Source organism: Branchiostoma floridae, chromosome 4, assembly GCF_000003815.2.
Source record: "Branchiostoma floridae strain S238N-H82 chromosome 4, Bfl_VNyyK, whole genome shotgun sequence".
In the NCBI taxonomy this organism is placed as follows: domain Eukaryota; kingdom Metazoa; phylum Chordata; class Leptocardii; order Amphioxiformes; family Branchiostomatidae; genus Branchiostoma; species Branchiostoma floridae.
The window spans coordinates 12688801-12702930 of record NC_049982.1 but is presented as its reverse complement, the minus strand read 5'-3'; the positions used below and the strand labels follow the sequence as shown (position 1 = coordinate 12702930).

Here is a 14130-nt window from a genome sequence, read left to right as displayed (position 1 = left end):
TTAATTGTGTGCCATTGTCAGTAAAGCGGGAGGATTGTAGTTTTAAGCTAGATGTATTGCCCTTCTGTTTAATTGAACGCTGCAACACTTCATATAACCCCATGTAATAGCATTGCGAGGTTGTGATTGGCACAGATTAGTTGGGCATGATTTGTGATACCGTTATTAGCTTAGAATAAGACGATTTAAGAATATGTGATCCAATCTATTTGTAGAACAAATACCGTGTGAAAGCTAGTGAAAAATGAACGTTTATTTTGTTCCATATTTAAACTATATATAGAACTGTGCGATTTTATCTATGGACGAAAAACATCATTAGATTGTCCGTATGGGAGTATGGGAGGCTATGTTTGTTTTGTTTCGTTTCGTTTCACTTTAAGGTCGTGTTGTTGTTGGTCGTTCCACAGAGCGCTGTTTCTAATATTTTGTGTACAATACACAAAAATGCTACGTCTGCGTGATCCTGGGATTTTCATTTTGTGTTTCTTGATTCGCATCTTTCGTGTTTGTGAAATCCGGTCAGAATTAGCTTATAAGCTGATGTCCCAGTAAATCCGTCGTATGAAAAGGTCACCTTCAGCGTAACCGTTACGTTCGTCAGGGGATCAGATCTTCGACCATTGTAATCCCGACAACGCAGTCGGTAAGATACATTCTCCAAACACTACCCCTAATAGAACGGTTTATAGATGCACGTCCAATCACAGGTGTGAAAATTACGGGTTCTGAACATCCAACCAGCCCGCCCTGTGGATTTTCGGCGAAAATGTCAATGATACTCCCAAGACCCTCCCATGCTTCAAAGGTAATCCATGTTCTCTTAAGATGCCTCTTTCCCCCAGAAAGCACGCCGTTCTTTTGCGAGGAACAAGATAAAGGAGTTGCGAGGAATCACTCCGCGCCAGAGTGGCGCCAGTCGGTTTCACCATCTCTCTGTACATGTGTGCCGTGCGAGGCGCCACGGTGACCGCATGCGCAGACAATTACCGGTTGTCCCCATCCACAGTTGCTGACTGCGGAAAGCTTATAAGTCCTCTAACATTTTAACTGGTGGATATTTCATTTCCCTTGAAACTGACCATGACAGAAACGGAACGGAAGAAACGGACCTTAACAAGTAGCAATATCGTGATTGATTCCTCGTGATGCATGGTACCAGACTTGAACCAGATATTCCTGTCAACTCAGATGCTCTGGGTGATTCTTTTCTACTTATCCTTGTCTTTGACAGTCATGTCCTGTACCAGCGAGTGTCTAATTAAAGGAGCATATCATAGAGTATCATTTTAACTTAAAACAGATATGCAAAATTAGATACGAAATACAAATGATCAATTAAAGAAAGATTGCACTTAAGAGTGGAAAACAGTGATAGTGATGCAGGATGCCCGTCCCGCGCTCTTTCCAATTTAATATTTGATTATGATTCGTCAATATGTTCAATATCCATTCGGTTCTAATCCTTGTACAGAATTGATTTGATCTTAACGCACGGTCAAAAAAAACATTGATATTTTCCCCGGTATAAAATATGGAACGATATTCTAAACGCATATGCTTCGTCTGACGTGAGGGTTTGCGATTCCGGATGATCCCGTGTGTGACAGCCGAAACGTTTGATGGAGATGACCATACTTTCCCGACTGTCAACCATATGACAAATAACGTTTGATGAAAACCGAATTTCTGGTGGGTCATATTAGTGTCGATCCTGTGCGTGATTGGCGGTAGCATTCGTAACTTGAGTGATTCCAAAATATCCACTGGGAAGAATATCGGGCGCAATAGAGTCGAAACACGCAGACGCGCACATACGCACCTTAGCATGCATTAACCATATTAAAGGCTAATCCAGCGCCCATCTTGATTGGGTACTGGACAACGCCCCTCAGTTGGGGCAAAGCGTCCAGGGGGAGTGCTGCGCCTTAATGTTCCCTGAGGCGTTGGAGAACTGCCTCCTTGAACTTTGGAGCGTCTGTGATCTCCGTGACCTCGTACGGTAGAGAGTTCCAATCTCTCACGGTTTGTGGGAAGAAGGAATGTTTGTAGCAGTCTTTGTGAAAAGGTAGAGCCTTGTAAGAATTTGGGTTTGAGTGTCGCGATTGGCGCGGTACAGGCTTTAGATGAGTTTCGACCGGTAGGGCTACTTTGTGGTGTCTTGCTTTCTGTAGAATTGTTAATCTATTTGCTGTCCTTCTGTTGTGTAAAGTGTCCCACCCCAAATCAGAGACAAGTTTGGTGACACTATCATGACTATGATACGAATTTGTGACAAATCTAGCCGCTCTTTTTTGAACGGACTCTAACTTAGCAATGTGCTCTTTGTGGTATGGATCCCAGGCAGCGCTGGAATACTCTAAATGCGGTCTAACAAGGGATGTATATGCATTTGTTTTGACTGATTTGGGGCAGTTATAAAGATTGCGTCTCACAAAGCCTAACGTCTTGTTAGCCTTGGAAGCACTGTACTGTATGTGTTGTGACCAAGAGAGCTGGTTGTTGAGTGTGACTCCTAAGTATTTGTGGTTGTTAGTCTCGGCTAGAACATGACTTCCTAATTTGTAGTCGTAGAGTTTAGGTTTACGTTTGTGGGTATAACGCATAACAAAACATTTGTCCGGGTGTAATTTCATCTGCCATGTGTTTTGCCATGTATCTAATGTATTGATGTCTTCTTGTAAGAGGGTGTGATCTCTGTCACTGTTTACCTCCCTGTAAATGACGCAGTCATCCGCAAAGAGACGGATGTTAGAGTTGAGGTTGTCGGCTAAATCGTTAATGTACACTAAGAACAGTAGTGGTCCGAGCACAGTGCCCTGGGGCACTCCAGAGACTACCTCTGCCCACTCTGAGTGCTCTCCCCCAACTACCACTCTTTGTTTACGATTTTTGAGGAAGTTAGAAATCCAGTGGAGAACCTTACCCCTAATACCATAATTTTGGAGTTTTAGGAGTAAGCGATCATGAGGTACTTTGTCAAAAGCTTTTGCGAAGTCGGTTATAATCATATCTGTTTGCGACCTGGTATCTAAAGAATGGGCTAAGTCAGTTGTAGTTAAAATAAGTTGGGTTTCACATGAACGCTTTTTCCTAAACCCATGCTGCTTGTCAGATAATATAGAGTATTTGTCAAAATGATCCATCATCTGTGATTGCACTATGTGCTCCATAACCTTACTACAAACACATGTGAGAGAAACAGGACGGTAATTTGCAGGATCAGTCCTGTCCCCCTTTTTAAAGATGGGAGAGATATTGGCATGTAGCCATGGGGAAGGGATTTGGCCAGTTTCAAGTGATTTCTGACAAATAATAGTCAGAGCAGGGGCTAACTCAGCAGCTGCTAGTTTGAGGATCCTTGTTGGTAGGCCGTCTGGTCCACTTGCTTTGTGTGGATTCAGATCTTTTAGGAGTTTGGTGACTCCGTTTACATTGATGGAAAAGTCAGGCATAGTGGGGATAGAACTACGGGGGAGGCGGGGCATGTGTTCATCCTCTCGTGTAAAGACAGAGCTGAATTGGTTGTTAAGGATGTTAGCTTTGTTTCTGTTATCTGTTTCTAGCTTTCCTTTCTGCTTAAGACTAGGGATCCCAGTTGTATCCTGTTTTAAGTGTTTGATGTGCGACCAAAACTTCTTGGGGGAATCAGAACATATAGAATTGACATATTTACGGTAGTTTTGTCTGGTAGTCTTTTTTGCTCGTTTGCGAATAGTGCGGAATTTAGTCAAGTTCTCGGTTGTTGGGTTTTTACGATAAGAGTTGTAGGCTCGCTGTTTTTTCTTATGTATTTTCCTAACCTTGTTGTTAATCCAAGGTGAAAAATTATTATTGTTAATAGTTTTGGATGGGACATATTTGTCCATCACTATCTTGATTTTGTCCACAAATTCATTATAAAGCTCTTCTGTTGTGCAGTTGTCAATGTTCCGTTTAGCTAAATTATTACTGTAATCCTGTAGCTCAGTTCTTATGGCGGTTTCATCAGCTTTTTTCCAAAGTGAAACACGCCTGGGGCTTTGTTTGATTTTCTTAGGTTTAACATTAACAGTAATAACTGGGATGCCATCATGGTCCCCTATACCTGGGATCAGAGAACAAGTTTCAACAAGTGATGAGTTATTAGTTAAGAAAAGATCAAGGGTGTTATTAAGACGGGTTGGTTGATCCACAACCTGTTCGAGCCCAAAGTCATGTGTTAACTCTAAAAAATGTTTAGAAAGTGCACTATAGGGAGCGCTTGGGCTCACACTTAAGTTGTTCCAGTCTATACCAGGGAAATTGAGATCCCCCCCTAGCCATACTTGGCCACCTTGTGGTTTAATCTTGTTTAATGAGGCTCTCAGTTTATCTACAAAGTCAATGTCTTTTGCATAAGTATGCGATCTGTAACAAGAACCAATTGTAATCGGTTTGGCTCCTTGGATCTCCAAGGTTGCCCATACCGTTTCACACTCAGTGTCTAGATCTAATCTATGTGTAACTATCAAGTCGTTCTTGTAGGCAAGGAGAACACCCCCTCCCTTTCTCCCCAGTTCTCTGTCTTTCCTTATGACGGTATAGTCTGGGGGGAAAAGTTCACTACTGCCAACTGAGTCATTTAGATGTGTTTCTGAGCCTAGTATAATATCTGGAGAATGCTGGTCTAAGCATGCTGCTAGATCAGCAGTTTTGTTGCGTATGCCCTGGAAATTTATAACACATGTTTTTAATTTCTGTTTGGGGGGCTTGCGTCTACTTGGCTTGGCTTTAGCCTTAAGAGGCGATGAAGCGGCCAAGGGTGACTTGGCAATTCCCGGGTTTGACGGGTTGATATGATTCCCATCAGGGCAGGAATTGCAAGAAGAGTTGGTTTGTGAATGTATCGAAGACAAACTTTCGAAACTGTTAGACAGCTCGAAGTCACTATTATTAAAGAGTGAACTTGAGAAGTTAGGCATTCCGCATTGACAGCATATCCATTCTAAGCTATTGTGTTCCGCCAGAACATTGTAGTTTGCAGTAGACATGGACATACAATCAACATGATACCAACCATGGCATTCATCACATGCTACAGCTCTTTGATTCCACTTGGCAGCTTTGCCACACAAGAGACAAGGAAATTTGGGTTTGTAGGGGCCTGGATTTGGATGAACGTCCCCTGACTGTGTTAACATAACAAGGAGGGCTATAGATACAGAAATTGACTTTGAGTGGTTTCTAGGTGAGTTGGGTCTGTCTTTCTGGTGTTTGTGGAAACTCAGTAAGTTTAGTATGCCAGGAGTAAACTTAAAGTCAGAGTTTGGGGCCATGAGCAAGTTGGGGTTTGCTGGACCCTCCCTGTTTACATGGACTAACAGTTGGTTTGAGAGGGAGTAGAGTCCCACTATTATTACTAACAAGTTTAATACATTTGACTACCCAATCTATATGTGCCCACCAAATGTCCCAACCGAGTAGAATTTTTGGCTGTTAATAACTGGATGGAATGAATAACCTTTTAGTTTATATAGGGATAGTCTTAATCTATGTGCGTGTTAAATAAGCCGTTTAGCTCAACAAAATCTTCACAGACCCTCACGAGGAGTCTGCTCCTGAGAATGCACATAATCCGAATATGCATAATCTGAATACTGAATAGCATGAATATACACTTTTGAACCAATCATGATCAAAATATCTACTTGTATGACCACCAACCACCCACCCCTTACAATGTTCAGAGTGCGCATGCGCACTGCGTCACATCTCACGAGACATCAGCATGCATCTATGACATTCAAGTCCGGGAGCGAAAAAAAAAAGCTTCCGCACAAACTGATTCCATGTGAGCTACTAGCTACACAGTAATTCTTCACGGAAAGGCCGTGTACTGCATAAAATCACATACAGACTACTATAAATAGTTGGCAAGACTATTATTAGCACCGATAAATTCAGATCAAACTTATATCCATTCTGGAAACTATTTTAGTCATAATATTGCATATTCTGTTTGGTGGTTGATTTTAAAAAGTAATAGCCTGGATGCCGTTTTTTTTATTTATTTACTGGGGCACCCATATATACTAATTCCATCAATAAAAAGTTGTCAAAGGAGTGTGGTAGTTGCGAAACTGAGGACGGCACGCAGGCTAGTAAATTAGAATCTTTGTCGCTATGCTGTTTGGTTCATCTTTTACGATTCGTCTCCAGCTAACCAGTACTAGTGCACAGCGAAACATAGAATTGCTCAACAAATAAAAATGTATTCTTTCGTGTAGTTTAAATCTACGATAATATCGACTGGTAGCCACACATGTACAAGTTGGATAAAAAAATGCCAACACCCGGCACAGACTGAGCTTTTCCGCCATTACATGAAATATCGATCGTCGCAAAAATCCGCCCCAAAACATGAGTTGGAACCAGATGGACGAGTATTTGCATATAAACAGGGGTATTTGGGTAAAACACCATTGATCATTTGTCGGGACGTGTCGTAAACTTGTCAGCAAGCCTGTGGTCAAAAGGCCAGGCGCAAAACGCATTTTTGTCGTAAAGGGACGTAAAATCCCAGATTAAAACAAAAAAGGCCGTTGCAGAGTCTTGATTGCGTGACGAAGTCGCGGATTTTCCTTGCCTAGTTTCAGGCAGGGTTTATCTCGGGTTGGATTAATTTGACTACATCCAGCAGCCTGGGCGTGAATCGAGGCGGACCGGAACTGCTGATGGAATGTAGCCCTGAAAAAGATGTACGAGACTGGGGCCGACCTCGTAATTAACGTCCATTCTCAACTAGGTCAAATCGGTTGTTCGACCTACAACATTTGTCAACAGTGTCAGAAATTGCCGTGGACTAATCATTCAGTACAATCAAGATTGGGCTGAATGCTTCAAGCCAATTATAACATTCAGAGAAGGCGGGGCACAATATAAGCAAAAAGTGTAGAACTTGGCTCACCATACAATTTCTGATTTTGGTGTAAGCCTTAAGTTGAGACAGTTACAACGCTCAGTGTACTTGCGATGAAATGAGCTTCCATACAACAGAACGTGTCAGGGTCATAATCAAGCAACATTGCTTGCTATCAGGAAGAAACCAATTGAAAGGACTTTTGGTGATGGCTATTATTGATACCATGGTTGCCTATTTATCTCTCTATAACAGCCATGTTCCGTCTAGCTTTCAGAATTAGTCGCGTCGCATGTCCCCCGTGTCACATTCCAGTAATCCACCTCACAGATGAAGTAGGGACCTCAATAACACTTACCTCTTTGCCATTAACTGTCACATATTTCAAAGTCAGATTCCCTAATAACAGAAAGCGACATCCGCGTAAAATACCTTGATTCTTATGTTGAATCAAGTTCATTGAAAAACTACAATCATCTGACAATTTGTCACACTTATAACGAAGCCATGTTAGATTCTACATATATCACAGTAATTCATCAAAATTTCCATGACTTTTTATAACTCCCTGAGAACCCAATGTATCACAATCGAAGACATCCCTGTTCAGTTCAGTCTATACGGGTGTAGTTCACACCACTGCATGAATGCATATCGGAATGAAATGTGCTTCAAAGTATCTCCGTGAGACATGTGGCGTTAAGACCGTCGGATTAAGGTTAGATAGTGCTCGCTGAAAGGCTTTGAATGTCTGAAAATGTCACTGCGACAAACGGGCACAGAGGACAAGCAGAATGATGGGATTTCCAAATGGAAGGTCGATATTCCATTCTGTACCACTGGGAACGAGAATGACATTACCCTGGAATGAACGACGTCGTTCTTCCTCGTGACGTCATCACGACTTGGCGTTGTGGGAAATCACAGTGTTTTTCAATATATGAAGATGGTTTATCACACATAATGGAGAACTTGTTTTGAGTTTTAGGGTCATTACCGAGACGGTAGTAAAGAATGCATTATGTTATTGAATATCAGGCAATGTACAATGGCGCTTGTTGCAGTGATTTCAAATACCACTGAAGGTCAGTGAGCGGGGTCTCTTCAGAATTGCCCAGTATTATTCTAAGATCTGCCAAGAAAATTCATTTCCAGTAAGTTATAGATCTTACATTATATCCACATGATTAATTTTATCACTGAAAATACAAATAAAGTTGACAATCATGCTGCTGACCTTTAACCTGCAGGAGTTGTCCTTGCCGGTGTCCAGCACTTTGATACCCGGGATCTTACGGGCCTTCTCACGGGTATCAGAGTGGGCGAAGTCGTGGTCGGGCTGGAGCGTGACCCTGCCCGTAGGCTCGTCTTTCAGCTCCCCGATAGCCAATGGGAGGAGGGGTTTCTCCGCCTCGTGGTCCCGCTTGTTCGGGGTTCGGCCGTGTAGGCGGACCATCACGGTTATTTTTCTTCCTGAAAAGTAACAAAACATTCTAAGTACAACAAATTACAAATATATATACAGGAAGGGCACCTTCGACGTCAGCCTGAACATTATCGTCCAATTTTCGCCTTGCTTAGCTTAAATGGCATTAATGTTATATATAGCAACCATTACAGAAAAATTGAAGTAAAAATCAATGTGGCAAAATAAGAAACAGAATTTGTAGACATAAATGTTTTAGCATGTTTGTAGAATGATTTACCACCAGTTTTATACATCAATCAGTATAACAGATGACTTCATCACAACATGGATTAAATGTACAGATATGCCTGATCACGTTTCCTCCGTAACAAAACTGTCAAACTCGTGACTCATGAGTCACCTGCCAACTGGAGGAATTGGGCAGATTCAACTTCTACTTTAGTCCCCTAAACTTCCTTATATTTAAGAGTCCCTGACTTCCTCTATAACGCACAGTAATGCAGCCATTCTCTACTGAGGGGAAACACGGTGCTTTTTCATGTAGCTGATATAGTGCATGATGTCAGTTCCTGATGCTGACGAGCGCAGTGAGTACGTCACTGACAGCGCTCTTTGGTCGTAACTGTTTTATGTACTACCCGTTCTGTAATTACATTCCGTGATATGCAAACCCTTTTTATGTACAACCGCCATGATAAGATGGTTTCCGCATATTCCACCAGTTCGTACGTAGTTCCCAAACATCGACACACCTTGCTGCTTTTGTCAACAACGTAGCGCTTCCGTCGGTTTCCTTTGAAACCGTTCATTCTATAACTCATCCAACTAGTTAGAGATCATGAGAGGGAGAGGGAAACAAGAAGGGTGTACTGGAAATAAACGGACAAGGGGATCCGGAAGGACCGGTCTTGATCTGGTGGAGTGGAAGGAAACTACACCATACACACGTGTGGCGCGCCGTAATTTGATAAAGATGCCATCGCATAACGCTTGTCTATCATGGAATCCCAGGGAACCCTGAATGCTGGAAAAGAATTAAAACCACTGCTATCATAGCATTGGAGTGCATTTTTTAGCGATTCTAAAAAGGTGAAATAGAGTGTCTCATTTTCTTTTTTCACATACATGTATGTACCAATTGAGAGACACACAGATAGTCCGCGATTGGCCCGTGGACTGGTGCTGAGCACGGCTACAATGAGATGGCGTGGTGCATGCGCCATTTCTGTATGTTAGTCACGAGATGTATCCTTCTTACCAATAACGGTAATATAGCCCTTGTTCAGACGAATGGCACTGCGGCTCTATCATATAACTTCAACAACTATTTATAAATCGTTTCCGAAAATATAACAAAATCCAATCGGACCTAATACGTATGTGGTTCTCACACCAATCAGTCTCTTTCAGGAATGACATTCTCTCAGCAGACTATGACAGGTTTACAACTGGAATATTTTCAACATAACCTGATACGTAAGGGATATCTATGTCGATTCAAGTGTTATTATTGAATCATGAAAACGTATCTTCAGCTAAACAAGTGGCAAAATGTCTAACTAGTATACTCGCACACATTCAGTACACGCATCTACGCAAACTATTCGTTCTAATAGCCTGATGACTGAAAATTATCCCACTGGTCAGAACTATTGTAAATTTAGTGGCCTTCAATATCTTTTGCTGGGTATGATTTCATAAAAAATGTTTAGCAGACGTGCACATCATTTGGAAAAAAGATATCGCGATCGTGGAAAATGCTATCAGTTCAGTTAGGAGATTAAAACAGACCCGCTGACAAGCTCATACATCATGTCAGACCGCAAGGTTGTTATCAGATATATCTATGCAGAGCAAAGTCATCGCTATGTCATTCACTATGTTAATTCATCTAGTCAACATTTTGATGAATCTTTGAACCATTAGTTTCTACGACGAGACGACTGCATCTGATGATGGGAGATCGTCATGCTGGAGACCTGACACAAGCAACAAGGAGATGTCAATTTAGATGCAAATTCTGCAGCAGATTGATGTGTTTTTGAAATTACATCCCACCTTTGCTACCTCATAGGATCCATGCAAAGACAAGTAGGCGACAATGGCTCGCGAACTGGGCGGATATATAAACTAAGAGGCCTTTAAAAATCGATGGTGAGCCAAAAACCTGAGCGAAAATCTATTTTCCGCTGCTGGCCGAGATTTTCCAGCTCTGCAGGTCCGGGCGAGGACTAAGTCCCCCCGCATTACTGCCATGTCACAAGTACGTCCCGCAGAGCTAATCCCCTTACTCACCTGGGCCCACAAACAGCAGTGGCAGGCAGGATCAGCGCTTTCAATTATTTAACGGCGCGCGGATGAAGGAAGGCAGGAAGAAAATCCGGGAATGCTGAAGGAAGCACGGATGATGCTGAGTTACTGCCGGGCGCACGGAGTACGGGCTGGAGAAGTGCGGCAGCCGCTGCTGCTGCTTCCGTGCGGGGTAGGGGAGTAATCGTTGGGCTGATGACGCGCGTTATTAGTCATTACTGTTCGGCCTACCGAGTTGGGGTTGGCCGCTCCAGGGGCCGATAAATCACTGTCTCCGTACAAGCTCGTCCGCGAGCTCCTTATGAATATCACACCGGGCATGAATATCCATTGATAACGTGTCACCTTGTTTACGTATCAACAAGAATTTTACGTTAGGAAAGGCAGATGGTACCCCTAAGGTTGGTTTTATGAACGTTGCAACGTTTTGTGATTATTTTCTTGCGAAACCCCAGTCGCGTCTTTCTAATTATATAGATTAACCTATTTATCAAAGAGACCACTGGTGCCAATTCAATCATTTAGGTAAACTCTTTCCTGGGAGGTCATATTTTCTTCAGGCTATAACAACCTTGATGATAGATTGTTGCGTGTAAAAGGGAACTACTACCTTACATGATCCCCTACACCCATTACCTTCGGTCACAAATGGCGCGGAGGTATTGGAGTTTTGGCTGTTCTCGGTTAGATTGGAAAAGAACTACCCTGGTAGACCCCAACACCACCTTCCCTGACAGCCTCTCAGATCAGACTAACCCGTCTGTCCATGCTGAATAGATAATCATCGCCGTTCTGTACGATTTTGGCGTTCTCGTGACCACCACTGCGCCCAACCCGCACGGCAGGCGTGACCAAGGCACTAGTCAGGTCATTTGTGCTTGCTCGAGTTTGGGGTCAGGGTATTTTGCCGGTTTGCTATCATTTTCCTATCATCGATCAGTCAATGTCTGCCGGGTACAATGGAATTGTGCACTTATCGGCCTCCCCATGCATACAAAAGTATTTTGATTCATCAACGACTAGAATTATATTGTGTGGTTCACATCGCTTTGATCTGAACAATCTATGGGTACAGCTGTTTTGATCGGGAGCAAACATTCGCCTCCAACCCCGGGACCCCACATACACACCGGTACTATAGACAAAGGCAAACAAAGCTAAACGTTATAAACATTGTATGGGTAACTGTATGCGACAAACATACCTGTCTCTTGAAAGGCCCAGATCAAAAAAAGCAAATGTATCGATTAGTGGCTTCACTCTACGAACAGACCGCTCATCAATCAACCAATATACTAGTACGTAACAAGCCTACATTTGCGACACCAGAGAGTGAGAACCATTTTAATGTCCCTCCCAACTGCTCGCCCATTGTGTAGAAATTGAAAGTGTACAACTTAAAGATCAGCCTCAGAACCAAGCTCGGTTCATAAGCAATGCGGTAAAGTACAAGAGAACTTTTGTTATCTCTCACAACGTGCCGAAGAGATAGAGTCAAAGCTGGGTCTTAAGCGGCTACCAGCAAATTGCTTTCACTGGTGTGTGGATACAACTTGGAGACCAGATCCAGAGATCAGGTGCTGTCATAATCTTTCCATTAAACCCCGATAAAATCATTCTGGAGATCACATAATGTGGTACATTTCACGCACTCTCGCGATATCTTCCGAGATATGCAGCCTACCTCGGGGTGATAGGAAACGCGTGTAGTTTTACGCCAGTAGAGAAATCTTGATTTGAAATTGAAATTTTAGATTGCTCAAGCAACTGAGACACAGCGAGGTATTTGCACGGTGCGGTCGCACAAGAGGAATAGTCAATATTACTGCAGATTCTTCAGAAGTCACGTCCTAAAGGCCTTCCCGGGGTGTTATGCATGGGCTGGTTTATTGGCTGTTAGACTGAAGGAATGCATAAACTCAAGGACAATTGTAGTGCCTAAGGAGGACATGTTATTCTAGACTTTCTCTACTTTCTACTTTAATTAACCCGACATGTACTCTTTTTCATATGTACCTGTAACAGCAGCCACATGTTCAGCACCATGGAGGGCACCTTCCACTTGCTGTTCATGGTTGACTTTGATTTTACAGACATAATCTCTTAATTTTTGTGCTAATACATTAATTCGTATGCTAGCAGTAGGCCCACAAAACATCCCGTCGCATTTCCCCAAGAACTGTGCCATAATCAGATAACAAGCGATCTATCCCGACAGAAAATGAAAAGCCCTACGCTGGGGTATTGAGAAAATCGTCTCTAATTTGATAATCCTCGGCAACTAAACTTTGTTACAATCGCTACGTTCTTCAATTGATAAAAGCGAGAGCTGAGTGGTTCAAAAGGTCTTCTTTAACTTGCGACGCTCTTGATCTCCTAAAGGGATCGAGGCGTTCGTTACTGGTACATTTGTGCGTATTAACTCTCGGCATTTCTTCTTTCAGCCGTGGGTCTAATGTGCCATTCATCTCCCAACAATTAATTTTAGAGCCAAGAAATGGGTATGTGGATAGATGAGCCAGTAAAAGGTGGATATTTCCCGGTCGGCATCGTGTATATTTCCCGGTCGACATAGTACTTTCAATTAAAAGGTTTCTGTTATAGAAGTCAGAACATTTCAAGGACAAAAATCCCGACGGACAATAATTTATTGCGTAAATTTAGAGAAGGTTCCTAGTGACTAGTTCACATGCAGTGACGTGGTTTCAATGTAGAAAGGATAACGAGAATCGAAAGTGATACCTAGATTTAATATTCCAACCAGATTCGTTTGTATCAAAGTGATAGTTTAATTCATGCCGTACTTATTTTGATTGCTTAAATTCTTTCAAGACTTTCCAAGAGAGTTGGCATCCAGGTTTCGCTAATTTACTGGATAAAACTATTAAAAGGTGTTAATTACTGCAGTACTCGGGACAATCATGATTGTGGACACTGGTTGAAAACACCGTGAAATTACCACAACAATGGGGCGAAACTTCCGCCCTCCTAGCATGGTACATATATTTATCTCATTGTAACATAGCCCTGCCATGAAGTCCTGCATACCTCATAAATTCACAAACATAAAGACGCCGTCAAAGGACCCCGTTTGTTAGCGGTGTCCATACAAACTGGACATTTCTGTGGCTTCTTGATAACAGTGAAACTGTTTATTTAGAGATCTATGCCTATGGAGGAACATTAAGGAGACAACTTTAGATTGTCGTTTTATTGTACGGTATGCCTCAATGGTAGGCATGCCGTTCCATCAGGTGTTGTATGTGAAGTGTGTCTGTTAGATATCAAATTGCCTTTGGGAATTCAAGGAGGACTCAAGACGTCTAAGGATAAGTGTTTGGCGACAGTGGATCTGAAGAGGTCGTAGTTGTAACGTTTTGGGATCTCCACAACTGCACAGTTGCTCATACAAAATAATGCCACAGGACGTGGTTTATTTTTCGTATGGCCGATGCAAACCAAGGATAACATCACTCTAATAGGATAAATCGTACCTATTGGACATCCAGCA

The 14130-nt window shown here is 42.4% G+C and overlaps 1 protein-coding gene across 3 annotated transcripts in view; it reads right to left on the bottom strand.

The window, feature by feature from the left end:
• Positions 1 to 14130, bottom strand: part of LOC118413498 (mucin-2-like) — a 42110-nt gene that overhangs the window by 18988 nt on the left and 8992 nt on the right. For 2 of the 3 annotated variants that reach the window (XM_035816936.1, XM_035816939.1), the window contains exon 2: positions 8118 to 8353. In XM_035816936.1, the coding sequence (XP_035672829.1) occupies positions 8118 to 8336 (219 nt within the window). In that variant the 5' untranslated portion in view covers positions 8337 to 8353. Of the gene's footprint in view, positions 1 to 8117; positions 8354 to 10604; positions 10828 to 14130 lie in introns of those variants that run through there. The other variant, XM_035816937.1, reaches the window with a different exon arrangement.